We start from the raw sequence: 19,269 nt of genomic DNA, 5'->3' as shown, positions 1-19,269 counted from the left end.
TTAATTATCAATTCTATTTCCGCTTTGTGTGTATACTTAGGCCAATGCATGAAGCGTGAAGCCAGAGGCAGATAATGTACAGAAATACCGTTTGATGGCTTAGCCACCACCTATAGGGAATACCCCTTCAGTGTATAAAAATTGATAGAGAGGAAGTTGCACCCAGCTCTTAGAGGGCTAGTACAAAAAGAAGTTCTACAAACATGTTCTGTTCTATAGTTGGAATGGAGGGCTATAGAAGAATGTAAAGGGAAATGCGTTTTCAAGTACATAGTAAATACAAACATTCATACATACACATGTATATACATACCAACATTCACAGTACCTAACAATTGGTAGGCTGAAGACCAACAGTCCTTTGGTTTCTTATCTATCTTTGCCATAGTCAGTGTGTAGGGTTTTGTTTGTTTCTTTGGTACACATTTGAAAAAACATTGAAAATCGTTGAACTGCCTGCATGCCGCTTGATTGAGGAGAGTGAGATGCATTCATCATTTTCCTTTTCTTAAGAAGTTTTGGTTTAATTATAAAAACTTCTATGCTGCTAGGGTTATGATGTCATTCACACCATAACCTTTGCAACGTTAAACACCATCAGCCAAATGAATCAGTTTTTTGATTTAATTGCCAACAGTAGTCGGAAATTTAAGGTTGGCCAGTCATAAACATCATTCCTTTTGTTTCTATATAAAAAAAATAAAAAAATATTAATTAAATTATTTATTTCTTTATTTGTATTTACAGATTTACCCTGGTCCAGATCCCAAACAAGCCATTATGGGTTCCTTGGTCTTTTGCATACACCACAAGCAGGGCTGCACCTGGTCCGATGAGTTAAGGAAGCTAAAGGTAAGTAAAAAGAAAGACAAAAAATAAATAAAATTATCAAAACAAAAATAATTTGGGGAAATTTTCCTAGAAAAACTTAAATTTCATACCTCGAAAATTCTCTACCAAAAAACAATCGTTTTGCCAAAACCAGTTTTCAATTCTCCATAGAAATTAAAAAAAGTGTGTCAAAAAACTATATCTCTACTACTGCAAAGTCAATTACAATAATGGAACCGTCCAAATTCCTTCTTAAAAAAATTGTTCTTCCCAGTAGATAATATAAGGTTTCCCCTGCTCATAGTACTGGAATGAAATTGAGGACCGACTAATAAATTCAAATAAAAACCATATAACCCCGTTTACACTGTTCTTTAAATCCGGATTAAACGGCTCGATCATCTGTTTCCCCCTTATAAAATCAGCTGACGAGAGCCTTAAATCCGGTTTTAATGAGTAGTGTAAATGGGGTTTAAGTACTTTTTCTACTGCCGCAAAGTACACTGAGAATGGTTAGGTGTTAGCGAGATCGTGTGAAAAATTTCAAAGCCCTAGGTTGCCCTTTTGGCAGGCCCCTAAAGTTGGTCATCTCGATACTTTGAAAAATTGTTGGGCTGCCAAATCTTCGTTTGTGATCCGATTTCCAAAATTGCTGGATAGTGCTCAAGAATCCCCACAAAAAAGTCCGCTTGAGGTACACAAATCGACAAACTCTAAGAAAGTTGGCCCAAGAAACCGTGGGTATTAAATTAAAATCGAGCTTCAGGTTTTTGGCCCACCCTAAAGTTCACAGACTCGCAACAGGAAATTTCCAAAAGTGCTAAGATTGGCCTGCGTCGGAATTGCGGGAGCATTAAGGTTCACACCGCACGCTGGCTTATTAGCAAGGCTGGCTATCCTACTTATCGAGGTCTATATTCCGCATTTGGCGCAAGGTTGCCCTAAGACTGAGGGAACTTGTTATGCTGAACGGGAGAGGATACGGTGGCGGACTGAGAAGGGTCGCAGACTACCTTGACTCGAAACCGATTAGAGAAAGGATCTTCGGGATCCCCTTTCCCGGGAGGCAGGAGTGTAAGACAAATTCTGTGTTTGAGGACAGTGAGACCTCGGTCAAATATTAATTCAGGGACTGGATTGGTGGCATAATTCGAGACACTATCAATGACATACATATCGATGTTAATATGTTGGTTGTTGTTGTTGTTGTAGCAGTTTTTTGTGTTCTATCTTTCGTCTGCTTGCGTTCACAGGGATCTTGGTCTGAGTCGAGTGGGTCTGGTTGGGCAGTTAAACAGGTGACGTGTATCGTGTGGTCCCTGGTTACAATCAGGACATTCATTTTGCACATCGTCATCTATCCTAGTTCTGTATGAGTTGAGTCGGCAGCAGCGCCTAACAGCCTTTTTACGGTTCGAAGAAGCTTCTTGCATCTGCTAACTGTTTTTGTGTTGTAGTAGCAGTGTGTTGTATACTGAGACGGCAGCCCTTACCGTTATAGTACTTCATCGCGGTTGTCGGATCGCCTGACTGTCCTCGTATATTGAGACAGTGCCAATGCATTCAGCACAGCGAAGACCTCTGCCTGAAATAGGCTACACCCGTCCAGAAGCCTATACAATTTCCAGATTTCAAGAAACTCAATAAAGACTTCTTCTTCGGTGCACATAACAAACTAAGTACCCTCCGTGTATATAAAAGGTTCTGCGAAAGCCAGGGTATCTGCAGCCCAGAAATCCCTTCCCGGAAGGAAGACGATCCGCTCGTCAAGAAAAAAGGGCTCCTTGGATAAAAAACCCTTCGAGCCGCATTAAGCATGCTGCCATGCCGCATCACCGACCTCCAGTCCAAAGTTTAAATAGCGCCAGGTTCATGACTCCCTCAGCCTAAGGTGCAAAGGCCTCGAGCTTGGAATCGCCTATCTCGGCAAACTCCTCCTTGCCTCAAAGATCAGCACCGCCGCGGTACCCTGTACATTCTCGATCATTCTGCGGTGGGCATAGTGTCAAGAGCCCACAAGGCAAGCCTCTGACAGCAATAGGACACATAGCTAGGACACATACAATATGTCACTGATAAAGAATTGTGTAGCCCAGTCTAATTTTTACAAGTAAAACCGTGCTAGGGATCGCTTTATATGGTGTTAAAAATTATAATAGAAGTCCTTGTGCCGAGTATCAGCCAAATCGGATGAAAATTGAGGCTTCAAGGGGCTCAAGAATTCAAAACCGGGATGGGTTTATATGGGGACCATATACGTTTGTGGACCAATTCGGGGTATACTCGGCACAGATGTTTAAAGTCATAACAGAAGTCCTTGTTTCGAGTTTCAGCCAAATCGGAGAAAAATTGAGGCTTCGAGGAGCTCAAGAAATCAAAACTGGGGATGGGTTTATATAAGGGCTATAAAAAGATCTGAACCAATATGGCCCCAATAACCTACGTCAATAAGAAGTATCTGTACAAAATGTTGGGAACCTAGTTTTACGCATTCGAGCTCTATCGCCATTTCGACAGACCTACGGACATGGCTAGATTGACTCAGAATGTCAAGAAGACGATCAAGAATATATGGATTTTATGGAATCGCAGATCAATATTTCTGCGTCATGATATGTCACTGACTGATTGGAAAACAGGCTGGGTTTTGAATGAAATTTACAATTTCCTCTTTTCTCTTCGATGAAAAAATTTTCCTCAAATCCAATAGGGAAAATCATTTTTTCAAATGTGCTTAACCATTTTCGGACTTTGTTGTCCGCCAATAATTCTCATATTCATATTGGTTTTCATTCTTTTTGTTAATAACAGTTACCAAACGCTTAACGTTGGCATCTTGAAGCCACTTAATTGCCTCTTAGCTAGATTTTATGACTTAAGTTTTATGGCCATAAAGCAGTCAAAGACTTCTTTTTTTAAGAAAAATGCCTAGACATATTTCAGGTGTTTTTCTATGGAATCCGCATCCATTAAGTCGTTAAGTGATGGGAACAAAAGAATGAATGAATGAAATTGGGCGCGAAGACACAAACATACACTCAAATAAACATCTTAATAAATTTTCATTTACATTTTCATTTAACTAAAAATAATTGTTTTTTTCTCCATCTCTCTTCTTGCAGGGCCATTTGAATGTTTGCAAACACGATGCCACCCAGTGTCCCAATAAATGTGGTGCCCAGATTCCTCGTATTATGATGACCGATCATTTGCAATATACCTGTACAATGCGCCGCACCAAATGTGAATTTTGTCAAAGTGAATTTTCCGGTGCTGGTCTGGAGGAACATGCCGGCACCTGTGGCCAAGAGCCCATATACTGTGAGGCCAAATGTGGACAACGAGTGTTGAGGGGTCGCATGACTTTACACAAATCCAAAGATTGTACCAAACGTTTGAGACGTTGCTTGCATTGTAATCGGGAATTCTCGGCCGATACCTTGGCCCTACATGTCAATCAATGTCCCCGTGCACCCACTGTATGCCCACAGCGTTGTGAAATTGGACCCATAGCCCGTGCCGATTTGGAATCCCATTTACGTGATGAATGCAAGGCCTTGGCCATTGCATGTTCGTTTAAAGAGGCCGGTTGCAGATTCAAAGGACCCCGGCACATGTTGGAGGCCCACTTGGAGGCAAATGCCGCCTCACATTTGTCATTGATGGTGGCTCTGTCGGCACGCCAGGGACAACAAATTCAAATGCTTAAATCGGCCGTCTCCAAGCTTTCCATCAATTTCACCGGCACTTTGCTGTGGAAAATCACCGATTGGTCTGCCAAAATGGCCGAAGCCAAGGGCAAAGATGGTTTGGAGCTTGTATCACCACCCTTCTATACCTCTCAATATGGCTATAAGCTGCAGGCCTCCATGTTCTTGAATGGCAATGGTCCCGGCGAGAATACCCATGTTTCGGTTTACATAAAAGTTTTGCCCGGCGAATATGATGCTTTGCTGAAATGGCCCTTCTCACACTCCATTACCTTTACTCTCTTCGAACAAGGTTCCCAATCGGGCCAGGGTGGAGTAGCCGAGTCTTTTGTACCCGACCCCACTTGGGAGAATTTTCAGCGCCCCTCTAATGAACCCGATCAGTTAGGCTTTGGCTTCCCCAGATTTATATCACATGAATTGCTCTACAAACGTCCCTTCATCAAAGATGACACGGTATTCTTGAGAGTCAAAGTGGATCCCAGCAAAATAGTTGCAGTCTAATATGAGAAACCCAAAATATAGTTTTAAGTTCATATTTTCTATGAATACTGTGTATTTAAGTTAGCACTTTAAACAGAAAAACTGTAAATATATATGAATAAGAGAAAAAAGCAAATTAAATAGCCATCTTTTAAGCAAAACGCCAAAAAATTCAATAAAAAAAATGTTTAAGCTTCGCTTAAGTAATCCCCAGAGGTTACTTCTTTAAGCGAAAGCCCTGGAACAAAAAATCATTTAAAACACACACACACACACAAAAAGATTAGTCATCTAAAAAATTATATAGCTTAAGTAAGCATAAGGAATAGGCACAACCTTAGTGGTCCTTAATTTTTTTTAATGGAAATTTTTTACATCACCACTTAAAGCTAATTTTTGTGGAAAACGAAAAAATAAGAATCAGCGTTAACATGATGCGAAAAAGTTGGAAATTGAAAAACAAGTGCTGGAATTAAACCAAAGTCATCAAAAAAAAACAACAACAACATGTAACATTATTTGTTATTATTCATCAAATGCACAAAGTTCGTTTTGAGCACTCGAAGTTTGTGTCTTAAGTCTTTCGTTTTTTCTCAACCAGAGAAAAAATTCCTTCAAAAGATTTTCTGTCTCAAAAATGATAAAAAAAAATAACCAAACACACACATACGTACACACAACAAAATGACAACTCTGGTAGTTTGTATTTTAGGTTTAGAAAAAAAAGAATATTATTACCCATCTCTTCATCACCATTTACTTACTAAATGCATATTTTGTTCAATGAGAGTTTGAGAGAGAGAGAGAGAGAGGAGTAGAGAGTGACTATCTTTCATGTTAGTTGCTCAGCAGCAGTTAATAACAACAAATGTCATAGTCATAGTTATGTAATGAAAACATTAAACATACATACAAATATTTTCCTGCAAAAAATCGATAAAAAAAATACAGGAAAATTATTTAAATGTATTTTTTTTTTAATTTCAATATTCATCGAATCGAATGAAATGATATGATACTAATTTAAGATAACAAATTTTTTGTTAACCCAAAAACACAACTGTATTTTAAAATATCTAAAGGAAAATGAAGATTTTTGTAAAAACAAAAAAACCGTGACTTTTATTTAAAGGGAAAAAGGAGTAAGAGGTGGGAGGGATAAAGTTTTCAAAAAGGAAATTTAAAACGAATTTGCTTTACAAAACAAAACTTTGAGGGATTTATAATTCCGCAACAATTTGTGAATAGGGGTGTCTACATCTGCCCGTTGTGCCAAATCAAATCTGGTTTATCGTTAGATTTTAACGCTATGAGAGACGGACAATCTTCAAGAACGGGCTTTCACTCTGTAGCTGTTTAATTCATTTGATCTCGCATTCTCAATCTCTCTTTCGTGAGCAAGGTCGTTCCAGTGCATATATCCGATCATTGGTTGAGCGATCTTCTCCACTGTATCATTGCTTTCCGATGGTATACACGTGTAAACAGACTCCCTCATTTCATAGGGTAGCATTTCACTCTACTTCAGTTCGCCCTGACAATTTTTTAACTCCAATCGTCTTATATGCAGTCACGGCGCTTGGGTGGATGCGGGAACCACCAGTATGAATTGGTTTGATACGATGGTGAGGGCCGGATTATTCACTCTGTAGCTGTTTAATTCTTCTTATGCCGCATTCTCAATCCCTCTTTCGTGAGCAAGGTCGTTCCAGTGCATATATCCGATCATTGGTTGAGCGATCTTCTCCACTGTATCATTGCTTTCCGATGGTATACACGGATAAACAGACTCCCTCATTTCATAGGGTAGCATTTCAGTCTACTTCAGTCCGCCCTGACATTTTTTTTAACTCCAATCGTCTTATATGCAGTCACTTCGCTTCGGTGGATGCGGGAACCACCAGGATGAATTGGGTTGATACGATTGTGAGGACCGGATTTTCAACGTATCACTAACAGAGGGCCCTATTAGGAAGATTAGAGACTAGAGGAACTACGCAATATTGGATTTTATGCGCTTTTTTGCGGCTTCTAAGGTTTTACGAAAAGTAGAGAGTTAGGCTCGTTACATAGGCGGATGACTTAATCATCATGGTGGTTGGGCGGTTCCACTATCACGAACCTTATTCAAAGGGCATTGAGAAAGTGTTCTGAATGGGCAAGGGCCAACGATCTTGGCATAAACTCCAAAGAGCCTGAAGTGGTGCTTTTCACCAGGTGATGGCTGGGCATGACTATGAGCACCACACAGGTTGGAATTCTCATTTCCAACTTGTGCGGTGTTCATCGCATAACGAGAAGCTGAGATGGGAGCCTATTTCATATGGTAGCATTTTGACAGGGTTAGATTTTAGTATACTGCAGTTCCCCCTGACATTTTTTTACTCCAATCGTCTTATATGCAGTCACGGCGCTTGGGTGGATGAGGGAACCACCAGGATTAATTGGGTTAATACGATTCTGAGGGCCGGATTTTCAACGTATCACTAACAGAGGGCCCTATTAGGAAGATTGTGACTAGAGGAACTACGCAATATTGGATAAGCAAGGGCCAACGATCTTGGCATAAACTCCAAAGAGCCCGAAGTGGGGCTTTTCACCAGGTGATGGCTCGGCAGGACTATGAGCACCACACCGGTTGGAATTCTCAGTTCCAACTTGTGTGGTGTCGTCGTCATTAGGAGAAGCTCAACTGGGAGCTACCGGGCGCGTCCACAGATTGTGGATAGTTGGATGCTTCATATACGGAGCATGCATGCATTCGCAATCAGTGGTATCGAGTGGAGAGTCTCAGTGAGAGGCCGGCCGGTGAGTTGTTGGCGCCTTTAAAAAACCCATGGCTATAACGTTCTCGCGGAGATCGGTTCAATGGACCGGAACGAGCTTGTACATGGAGCTTGACAAGGATCGCCACCTCCTCATACAAGTGTGGTTACAACAACAACAACCAGGAAGCGGAAGCAGGGTGTTTTTAGGGGACCACCTGTCGAGAGAGAAACTAAGCTAGGGGAAGGGACCTCTAGGAATGAATGCTCTGAATGCTACTGAATGCTCAACCCGATACTAATGAGTTGGTGTCTTAGGTCATTGGGCACGCAGGATTTGGCAGCATGGTGTGCGCGACTGATTATTTATCAGTGGAGTCTTTCCTTGCCGATGATTTGTCGTTTTTCTGAAAAAGGATCTCTGAGCTGAGGGTACTCCGGCTTCGGTTTCGAAGGCCCTGTGGCCGAGTATTACACAAAACAGGACATCGCTTATCCTGGGGATGAGGAAGCAAGACTTCGGTCTGGCGATAGGTGTCTCGATTGATCACTACAATGATCACCTGACGTCGCGATGAACAAAGGGAGAGGCAAATATCTGTAGGGTGTGCGATCTTTTTTCTATACTACCTTCTTATAGGGCAAACACAATGAACTTGAGATCTCTGAGTGGTGCTAACCCTACTCCTTACAAGTGCTAAACCTACTCCTTACAATAATTTTCAATTCCTACAGATGGCTGGAGCGTTTTGGCGAAATTTGGTATCCAAATTTATGGCGTCCGCTCCATTCCCAAAATATTTGCCAAACAGGACTTAAATAAGGTGGGGCTTACTATTCAATATGGGGCTCAAATAACATGTACTTGAGAATAAAATACGAGTCTAATATCGTTTTGAGGGCCAAGTATGCAATGAAAGATATTTGGGAGTAGAGCACAAATTTGGTATCCACATTCGGGGTGAAATGATACCATGGCGTAATTTATGGCTGTGTATCTTAGGCAAGCTGTGGTCATATGTAAAGTCACTCTCGAACCCCGGTAGAAGGGATGACAGGAGCTCAGTCCCTTTTGGCGACGTAACTGTTACTGACCCGAAGAGTTGCAACAGGTTGTTGAGCCGTTAATTAATTGAGCATCCCAAGAGTCTAGAAGGGGAGCCATTCGTCGTATCCCTGGTCTCCGAGCCAATGAACAGCCGTGACAATTTATCGTGGCACCAAGTCAACCAAGACGGAATCTCTACACTGATGCCGTAGAATCTGGATTTACCTGGTACGCGATACCTTACAATTTTCCTCAAACTATTTTTGAATACTCTTACATTGACCGATGTCTGGAGGATTAGCAGAGTGATCCCGCATCTAAAGCCTGGGAAGAACCCGAGTAAGGGGAAGTCGTACAGACAGACCCCCTTCTCTCACCAGTAGCCAAGACGCTGACGGGACTACTGCTCCCGAGCCTCGTTCTAGAGTTTCCATTCAACGAGCATCAGCAAGGACTTCGAAGACTGCATAGCACAACAACTGCTTTGCTTCAATCAGCTCAGGCCATGTGATGGGACGGTCCCTGTGGCTGTGGACGTATGCAAAGCGTTCGCAACGGTCAGCCATTCCAAATTATTTGACACATCGCCAAAACGTCCCTCTAACGGTGGGTCACGAAATATCTCTGTGAAATCAAATAAAATGTTGACGGAATTTTCTAAAAAAATCGAATTTCGATGAAATTTTCTAGAAACTCAAATTTCGACGAAATTTTCTATAAAAATTAAAATTTCGACAAAATTTTCCATAAATATCAAATTTTGGCGAAATTTTCTATGAAAATCAAATTTCGACAAAATATTCTATGAAGAGGAAAATCTAGGAAAATCAAGTTCTGACTATGAAAACCCAAATTTAGAAAAAACTTGGTTTTAAAATATAATTTCAATGCCATTTTCTATGGAATTGAATTTTGTGTACATTTTTTTTTTTGGAATCAAATTTCGAAGAAATTTTCTATAACAATAAAATTTCTATGCAATTTTCCCTAAAAATCAAAGTCAGACGTAATTGTCAATAAATATCTAATTAAGACGGAATTTTCTGGGAAAATCAAATTCCGAAAAATTTTCTATGAAAATCAAATATTGACGAAATTTTCTATGGAGATCAAATTTGGATGTAATTTTCTATGAAAATCAAATTTTTTCTATTTAAATTAAAAAAAAAACAAATTTCGACAAAATTTTCTGTAAAAATCAAAAAGCACTTGCAGTGACATTCAAAGAAAGTTCAAGTGCACAGCAAAAAACTTTGGCATTGTTGATGTATCGTTTGGCAACTGTATCGGAATAGTGGAAAGTAAGGCTTTCTTCATTCTTACTGCGCTAAGAAGAGTAAGAGAACTTATTGAGCCCTGTTACGAAACATAAGCGTGCTCTACACCGTACCGAATAGTCTTTGGGTATGTAGGACAAAGGTGTTGATGATCAAATTTCGACGAAATTTTCAAGCAAAAACAAATTTCAACGAAATTTTGTATGAAAATCAATGGGTCGATTATGGATGGCAATCCAACTACTGTTGCGTTGCCAACGGCCAAATTCGATACAGAAATTTTTATTTTTGTATTGAGTTATGTACTTTTTTACAGATTTCTAAGTAGCTGTACTTTAAAAATATTGATATTGAATGAAATTGACAAAACATTTCCAACTTTATACTAATTTTTACTTCGTGGTTTTGTCACCTGGCAACTCAACTGTAGTCGAGTTGCAACCCATAATAGACCCACAAGTTTCAATGAAATTTTTTTTAAAAAATCAAATTTTGGGGAAATTTTCTTAAAAATCAAGAATCACGAAATTTTCTATGATAATAACTATCAAAATCAAATTTGGACGAAATTTTTTATGAAAATCAAGTTTCTGCTATGAAAACTTAATTTCGACGAAATTTTCTATTAAAGTCAGATTCTAACAAAATTTTTTTAAAAATCAAATTTCGAAAAAAATTTTTGTGACAACTTTCTAAGACACTGTAACATTTTAATAAGTTTTTGACTTAAAGAAATCCATAAATCACAATCGATAAATAAATATTTTTATTCGCATTGCACAATTGAAATAAAATTTTAAAATTGTATAACTTAATTAAGATATTATAATACAAATCAATAATAATAATTATAATGGAATGTTTTAAAAAAGGGCACATATTAATAAGGGAACACTTTTTCCGAATCGATGAAATAATCATGCAAAACTCTATGGCAATCTCTTCTTTAAAAGATTTTCCAATTTTCGTATGCGACCTCTATCTCCTCCCGCTGGGGTTGAACCATCTGCGGATTTATCGGCACTACTGCCACCACCGGTAAAACTGCCAACACTAAATATGAAGGCACGTTTAGGTGTTGAAGTAGAGCCTATGGCGGAAGAAGATGGTGCAGAGACAGCAACTTGCGTCACATTTTCTGTAGAGGTTGCATCAGCTATTAAATTACTATCCGTATTCAATTCACCACCAGCTGCCGCATTCGAATCCAAGTTTATCTCCGTTGTTTCAGTACTTTCCGAAGCAAACGCCGCTGTGGAGGCAGTTCGTTTAAATATGTCTATCAACTGCAATTGATCGACACGTTTAACAGCTTTCATATCTAAAATCTTTTGATATTCCGCTATTGTTATGTCGGGTAATAGTTTTAGCACCTGTTGCGTGAAATGAGCTGGTGGTTGTACCGGTGTCATGACCACTTTTATAATCATTTCAGCACGTGTCATGTCTTTGACCACCACCTTGGTAAAGGATGTGGGAGCCTTGCGATTCACACTTGAACCAATGGATGGCAAATCAAGAAGAGCGGTCTTCAGACTGTGGGTATCAAGCAGCAATTGTTCACAGCCCAAGACATTATTCGAGCCATCGGATAAAGTCAACTTGCATTTGTATAAAACATTGATGAATTTCGGTATGAAAACATTGACAAATTTGTGACAGAACTGGGTGAAATATTTACGCGAAGTGGCCAAGTTATCACGAAGTATGGGTACAGTTTGCTTAAAATTGGCACACATGCTCGATATAAAGGGACTTTGATCACCCACATTGTTTATGTTTTGCCATTGAACCTTAGCCATGGCCTGTAAACTGGGCTCACAGCCTGCTTCCAGATCTTGTACTAATAATTGTATGCAACTTGAAATAATCCTGGAAATAGAGAGAATACGAGATAGAGAGAAAGATTTCATTTAAGATAATATCCAATCTACCGATGGAAGACATCTTTCTCCTCTGACATATCCACTTTGTTGACATATGCGGGAGCAACTTTTTCCTTAAGTTTCTCTTCCAATTGTTGTACCGTTTCCAGGCAATATTCAGCTGTGGTCAATACACAACATATGCGTATTAGATCATCTCTGGAGAAGCGTTGGGCATCACCCTCTTTCAAGAAGTTATGTATCACTTGTCCAGCAGCCGTTGAGAGATTTTGCATATCCCGTGTGAGAAGCGACATGCTTTTGCCTGAGATTTTTTTTTATTTTGAAAAAGTTGGGTTTCAAGTTATTGAAAATTGTTAAAAGTGTTAACTTATCTTTATTTACAAGTATATAGAGTGGTTAAAGATGATGATATGGTTTATTTAACATCAGAAAACAAAATTAAATGTAGAAAAATGCAACAACACAATGATATGTAACTTTGTATGACACCAAATCAGCCCGAAAACGTGCAACACAAATTAATTATTCTCATTATTAACAACATTTTTACACAATTTGAAGAACTTAAAAGCAGTTACATATGGTCAGTGATGTGTTTAATGTAAAAATATTACAAATAAGGAACACATTTAAAAAAATATAAAGTTTGAATATCCGTTTCCGGTAGCGGTTTGCCAAAACTATTTTCTCTACTAATTCTAAAAAACAAGCTTTCTTACCTCCCCCCAAAATATTAAGGGAAACAAAGACTATCCTTGGAACTTTCTCTTAGGTGACTGTGTAATGTAATTACTATTCTCGATCAGACTTGTTTCCAGTCCATCGATACCCTTGTAATAATTCAATAAACGACACCTACATGAGTAAGTCGATCAAGCTATCAACTCAGCATATTTTTATACCCTCCAACATAAAATGGGGGGTTTACTAATTTCGTCATTCCGTTTGTAACTCCTCGAAATATTGATCTTAGACCCAACAAATTCTGTATCGTCTTGTTATTCTAAGTTGATTTAGCCCTTTCCGTCCGTCTCTCGAAAGCACGTAAAGGTTAGACGCTCGAAATTTTTGTGTAGGTCGGTTGGGATTGTAAATGGACAATAAGGGTCCATGTTTTGATATAGCTGCCATATAAACCGATCCTTAATCTTGACTTCTTGAGCCTCTAGAGGGCGTAATTCTTATCCGATTTGGCTGAAATTTGCATGAAGTGTTTTGTTTTTACTTCCATCAACTTTGCCAATGCAAATTGCAAATTTTGCCCATGAATATTCCACTAAGGGACAGGAGCAAATTTCTCACATATAAATGAGTGTAGTCCGATTCAAGTTTAAGGTCAATGATAAGGGACCTCCTTTTTATAGTACAGTCCATAGTATAGTACCTCACAAATGTTGCCAGCAATAGGAGAGGAATTCCACTGTTGAAAATTTTTTCTGATGGTATCGCCAGGATTCGAACCCAGGCGTTCAGCGTCATAGGCAGAGATGCTAACCTCTGCGCTTCCGTGACCTCCTTTACTTTGCCAAGTATGGTCCAAATCAGTCCATAAACTGATATAGCTCCCATATAAACTAATCTGGTATCTTTAGTTCTTAAGCATCTAGAGGGCGCAATTCTTATTCGATTTGCCTGAAAATATGAATGAAATTATATTCCAACAACTGTTCCAAGAATGGTGCAAATCGGTCCATAAACTAAAGCTTCCATTTAAATCGATCTCGCATCTTGACTTCTTGAGCCGCAAGAGGGTGCAATTATTATCCGATTTGTCTGAAATTTTGCATGAGATATTTTGTTATGACTTCCAACAACTGTGAAGAGTATGTTCGAAATCAGTTCATCACCTGTTATAGCCCCCATATAAACTGTTCTCCTGATTATACTTTTTTTCTACTCTGTTCTCCACTTATTCGTATGATTCATCACTTCTTCAGTAGATCCAAACTTAAAGCCCTTATTTCAGTTTAATGTGTAGTTACGTCATTGTGGTCTCATGGTTGTCTATGCAAGCAGAGCCAGGCCCATATTAATCAGGACAAAGTCAACCGAACCTACACCACCAACTTAATGACGAGGAGAGTGAGAGCGTTTCCCAAGACTTTCCAAGTTTTAATAGGACGGAGGCAGTTGCAGCGTTAGCCCAGAATCCATCTCCAGTAGATTTCACTCCTCATTACAAAGGCTCCAGAATACTACATCCATATGGCCAGGATCTCGATCCTAATGCCATAATAATGCAGGTTATAAGTTACATATATCGCTCCCATCCCACCTCAGACACAGATCAGCAAGCCTCCCACTCTGTGTCAAACACTGCTGAATTTTTTGGCAGGATACCATCTCCTGCCAAAACAAGGGCTGTGGTGGTCGTTAAGCCCGTTCTCTGTTCTACAATATCCTTGCGGGATGGGTCGGATACATATAGAATAGTCTCTAATGCCCTTATGAGTGTTTTTCCCATTGCTCCGCTCTTGCCAAGATAACATGTTCTCTGAATGTACACTGAACCGTTTGCATTATCGTTATGTTGCACTGTTTCTCCATCGTAGTCCACCAAACTACTAAGGGCTGTATACTGAGGCGACAGCCCTTGTTATCGGGTTAATCCTTACAACCGGATGCCATGGGTTTCCCCATTTGGTCCTTCTGTATAGCCGATTACGACTCCTTCATACAGGTTCAAAACACTCAAAAAGTAATTAAAAAAATGTCAAATTATTGCAAATTTTGTAAATAAATGAAATTTAAATAAGGATAAAAATTAGAAAACATAAAAAAGTTATATATAAGCAACCAAAAACCATCTGTGTCGACAACCAACTGTTCTGATAAAAATAAATTTAAATCCCCAAACAATATTGCTATACATAACTACTAGAAAACAAAAAATAATTCAACACGAGTATAAACCTAACAAAGACAAGCCAAAAACGAAAAATGCATGCAAAGTCTACTTACCAATCGAAGTGGATGTAGTTAACAATTTCGGTATGCTAAACTCCAAAACTTTGCTGGCATATTCTCGTAAATATTTCTTGAAAACCATTGCCAATTCATACATGGGCTGTTCATTACTAAGTTGATTACATTGCACCATGCATTTTTTGTAGAAAACAAAAAGATCTGCAGAGCTAAATGATAAAAAACAAAGACGGTTATTTTACCAAATTAGTATCATAAAACTATACACACCTAGGATACACTGTAGTTTTGGCCTCGGCAACTTTAAGAGGTTCCTTAGCTTGTTCCACAAATTTCTCTATAAGTTCGGTCAAATTTCGATCTATACTCTTGATGTAGATATCCAGATGAGCCTTGAAACAACTTCCTATTTGATCATGAAACACCACCAAAGCCGGATTTATGACCCCACTGCCATCACCTTGTGATGACTCCGCTAATGCTGGTGTGGTAAGCTTATCTGCGGTGTTATTACTATGACCCAAAGTGACACCAGTAAATCTCTTCGATAGCAATTGTTCAAAGGCCTGTGTCTTATTGATGGCGAATAACAAGAGCCTTACATCAATTTCATTTGTCCTCTTGGCCATGATTTGAGACAACTGTTCGCGTGTCAGGCGACAAAATTCTACAGTTATGCGTTCGGATACTTCCCAGTCCAAAGGAAAAACGGCTCCAAATTTGTCTTCGAAGTCAAGTAAATGTCGTTTTAGCCAAGCATAGCGTTTATCAATTTTATCTAGCCATGCTATGTCTTGATTTTCATGGAAGAGATGCAGATATTCCTCTAATTGCTGCGCTATGAACCACTTCAGTAGCTCCTTTTTAACTTTGGGATCTAAAACTGATACCACTTTGCATGCATCTGCCAATTGATTCAAACCCAAACGCTGATGTCCCGCATTCGGTTTGGCTAAAAAGGCCTCTTTGAAATCTTCTGTTATTTGTTGGGCCAGCGTGACCTGTATACGGTCGACACTTTGCGATAGATTCTTAATTTCTTCAATATCTGAATATTGTTGAAAGTGTTGGTTGACTTCGGTTATGGCTTGCAAGGGGTTTAGAATCTCCCCATATAATCGTTTTTCAATTAACTTTTCCAAACTTTCGATACCACCTACTAGCATATGCAAATGATTCAAAGTAGTAATGGCCGAGGTCAGATTACGTTTGGCACAATCCAATTGTTTGATGTCTCGTGTGATTTCTTTGACCATTTCTTCGGTTTTCTCAGCTCTTGTTTTCACATCAATGATGTGATCATAAAGAGTTGAAATAACTTTTTGTGCCTCATATAAGGCCATCTGGCCATCTTGTCCGGTATTGGTCTGACCACGTACCACCGAACGTATGTTGTCATCAATGAGTGAGACTTCACATTGCATTCTTTGAATGGTCTCATCTATAGTGGCTAGGGATTGCTCATTGGGAAATAATTGATTTATATAGTCAACGCAATTGAAATCAGGTGCATCCATAGGATCATCGGACTTTAAAACCTAGGAAATATGAACAAATATAGGAAACTCACTGCAAAACTCTTTTCGTATGGAGGCAAATACGAACCTTATCAATGACTTGCTTCACCTCCTTGGTAAAGTGTATTTTACTGCCATTCTCTTGAGAAGCCTTGGAAACGGGTTCCAAAGGCGCCTCAGGAGCACTCATTATTGCACGAGATTGTCTTCCTTAATTTTTTGTAGTATTTTTCTAATATATAATAAGAATATATATTATGTTATTTACATCCGACCCTTAATGAATGATGTTAAGCTTTGCGTCTGTCAAAACGCTCACAATGGTGCCATTCAAAATATATTCGTTTACACGTAGTGGCAGTTGCCCAACAACAAAATATTGAGTTCACTATCTGTCAAAATCAGTGATTAGTGCAGTTCTGGTTTTGAGTATACTATTGGGTTGCCCAAAAAGTAATTGCGGATTTTTTAAAAGAAAGTAGATGCATTTTTTATAAAACTTGGAATGAACTTTAATCAAATATACTTTTTTTACACTTTTTTTCTAAAGCAAGCTAAAAGTTACAGCTGATAACTGACAGAAGAAAGAATGCAATTACAGAGTCACAAGCTGTGAAAAAATTTGTAAACGCCGACTATATGAAAAATCCGCAATTACTTTTTGGGCAACCCAATAGTTCGCGGCAACCAAAACTCGTTGGCAGATAGTGCACTCCGCGAGAAAAAATTATACTCACCTGTAACGGTACACTAGCTGGTAATTATGCCGTGGCGTCACTCAAGGACCATGGCCAAGGCGGATTTAAAAAGGTGGTCTCACGCGAACAGTTGTTAGCAGCCGGCAACACACACAAATTTCTTTGAGAGTGTTGCCAAAACGTCGATCAGCTTGATGGCGGATTGCACCGTATGATTTGTGGCTATTGTAAAAATGAGACCACCTTTAATTGTTTCGCCATGCTTAACATCAAGCTGATTGACGTTTTGCCAGCCACCTTTTTAAATCCGCCTTGGATGACAAGATGGTGATTTTACCATATGGTTTTTATGTCGTTGTACAAAAGAGATAACCGTTACATAATTCAGCCATGGAGTGTTGCAAACGAAATGTAATATAAATTAAATGAAAATCGCACGAAAACCGTTTTATCATCCCAAACTTTCGTGAAAATCGGAACAGCTCGGGTTGTCTCTAAATAGAAACACCCCATTGGAATTTTTAGTACCCTGGACGTTGCGAAATGCAGCCCTGAATGTTCAAACACAATCAAAACAGCTGTTATCTTTTCGGCGGGCTAAAGTATATTTTTGTTTGCCTATGCAATTGGAGCATTAACAACCAATTAAAATAGTTAATAGCTAATTAAAAAACCGATACAATGGAACCTTGTGTTATAGAATTTATTGGGGAGAAATCAATCATAGGGGTAATACCAAACTTTTCCTTTGATCCTTTGCACTTGATATCAGGCAGTGTGGGACCGTTCCGAGCCGGTATGCCTGTCCATGTACCCCTCTGGTTGGGGATACATTTGCGTAAGCAACAGAAATGCCGCATAGTGCCTCCCGAATGGATGGATATGGATCTGTTGGAGGAAATTAAAGAAGAGGAAAAACGTTCCAAGTAAGAATAAGACGTTTCAATTCTATTACATACTTTAATGTCATCTTGTGTTATAGATTCTTTACGAAAATGCCCAGTGAGCATTACATGGTTGAGGCTCAACTTATAATGAGCACAGCTCCTGATGATGTGCCACGTTGTGAAGAAATCCGTACAATTATAAAGGATATATTCGATATACGTGAATCAAAACTACGAACATCTATAGATGCTTTCATCAAGGGCGAAGGCACTTATGCCAAATTGGATAATTTGACTTTATTAGAAATGCACAGTGTTCGTCCAATTTTACCGCACTCCTTGGATCATATAGCTCGTTATCAGCGTACAGCAGTAGCGACTCACACTTCCATGTCAGGCATAAATTCAAGTACTTTGAATTCCAGCTCGTTTTCAACACAGTAAAATATTAGGATTACAAATTCAGTCGTAAGTAATTGTTTTTTTTAGTAGTAAGTTATCAGCAAAATTATATGAATCCTAGTAAAGCAGCTATTGGATGTGTGGAAAACTGAATTATTATTAGATATATGTTTTAAGGGAACATTAGTTAAAGCGACTTATGTAGGAAATAACAGCTTTGCGAATCCCACAAAATTTGATATGTATGCATTAAAGCCACAAATAATCAATGATAAATTAATGCATTTTTAAAGATGAATGGATATGTTTTTCTGTGATAACTATGCATTATGAATAGATCTCCCTGTTCAAATAAATGCGCTTTTTAAGTCATTTACATCTTAAAAAGCTGAAATACCGGTAGGTTCGTCCAAGTTTTAGGTTAGGTTAGGTCATGGTTTAGAGATATTTGCGTCACAGTTTTAGATCTACCTTTATTTCTCTATTTTACATCCCCTCAGTCGCAATCGAGATCTTATCATATGCGGGCGATTGAAGGATTATGACTTCGTCTACTTCACCAATCTTGGCGTATATTACTCTGCAAAAAAATTAATGACATTCGCCACCAAATCTTTAATTAAATTGTTAACTACACGAACGACGAACGTCGTGAGCTGAATTGTAAAACCATTGGCAAAACAATCCGAACGCACAACTATCCCAAAATGCTTTGTCACATTTGACTGCCTTAACAAGTTTGAATTGAAATTTGTGACAAAGTCATAAGTAGTTGTTGTTATATATGTTGAATATTGTGACTGTTAATCGGCCACTTGTGGCTTATAATTGCATAAT

At 38.8% G+C, this 19,269-nt stretch overlaps 3 protein-coding genes across 4 annotated transcripts in view; 2 read left to right on the top strand and 1 right to left on the bottom strand.

Annotated features, from left to right (window-relative positions):
- Positions 1–6,097, top strand: part of LOC106087243 (TNF receptor-associated factor 4) — an 89,330-nt gene extending 83,233 nt beyond the window's left edge. Inside the window, exons 3-4 of one of the 2 annotated variants that reach the window (XM_013252212.2) lie at positions 748–852; positions 3,954–6,097. In XM_013252212.2, coding sequence (XP_013107666.2) covers positions 748–852; positions 3,954–5,045 — 1,197 coding nt within the window. In that variant the 3' untranslated portion in view covers positions 5,046–6,097. The remainder of the gene's footprint in view (positions 1–747; positions 853–3,953) is intronic. The other variant, XM_013252213.2, reaches the window with a different exon arrangement.
- Positions 6,098–10,857: 4,760 nt separating this feature from the next.
- Positions 10,858–16,712, bottom strand: LOC106087240 (vacuolar protein sorting-associated protein 53 homolog). The gene is made up of 5 exons (XM_013252209.2): positions 16,534–16,712; positions 15,199–16,466; positions 14,965–15,137; positions 12,049–12,304; positions 10,858–11,986 (listed from the first exon to the last, which is right to left on the bottom strand). The coding sequence occupies exons 1-5, from the start codon at positions 16,633–16,635 to the stop codon at positions 11,044–11,046; spliced, it is 2,742 nt and encodes a 913-aa protein (XP_013107663.2). The 5' UTR covers positions 16,636–16,712; the 3' UTR covers positions 10,858–11,043.
- Positions 16,713–17,734: 1,022 nt separating this feature from the next.
- LOC106087220 (probable DNA replication complex GINS protein PSF2) lies at positions 17,735–18,585 on the top strand. Its single transcript, XM_013252193.2, has 2 exons — positions 17,735–18,069; positions 18,126–18,585. Exons 1-2 carry the CDS (start codon positions 17,825–17,827, stop codon positions 18,472–18,474), a joined length of 594 nt encoding a protein of 197 aa, XP_013107647.1. The 5' UTR covers positions 17,735–17,824; the 3' UTR covers positions 18,475–18,585.
- Positions 18,586–19,269: the final 684 nt, after the last annotated feature.

This window comes from Stomoxys calcitrans, chromosome 3 (assembly GCF_963082655.1).
Source record: "Stomoxys calcitrans chromosome 3, idStoCalc2.1, whole genome shotgun sequence".
Classification (NCBI taxonomy): domain Eukaryota; kingdom Metazoa; phylum Arthropoda; class Insecta; order Diptera; family Muscidae; genus Stomoxys; species Stomoxys calcitrans.
The sequence above is the reverse complement of the archived record's forward strand: the minus strand, read 5'-3'. Positions and strand labels throughout refer to the sequence as shown.

Bases quoted from the DNA above. Each gene is read 5' to 3' on its own strand.
- LOC106087240 (XM_013252209.2), bottom strand. From the start codon at position 16,635: ATGAGTGCTCCTGAGGCGCCTTTGGAACCCGTTTCCAAGGCTTCTCAA. The intron at 15,138-15,198 runs GTGTGTATAGTT...TTTATCATTTAG, and splicing joins AAAACTACAGTGTATCCTAG to CTCTGCAGATCTTTTTGTTT. The intron at 12,305-14,964 runs GTAAGTAGACTT...AAAAAATCTCAG, and splicing joins AACTACATCCACTTCGATTG to GCAAAAGCATGTCGCTTCTC.
- LOC106087220 (XM_013252193.2), top strand. From the start codon at position 17,825: ATGGAACCTTGTGTTATAGAATTTATTGGGGAGAAATCAATCATAGGG. The intron at 18,070-18,125 runs GTAAGAATAAGA...CTTGTGTTATAG, and splicing joins GAAGAGGAAAAACGTTCCAA to ATTCTTTACGAAAATGCCCA.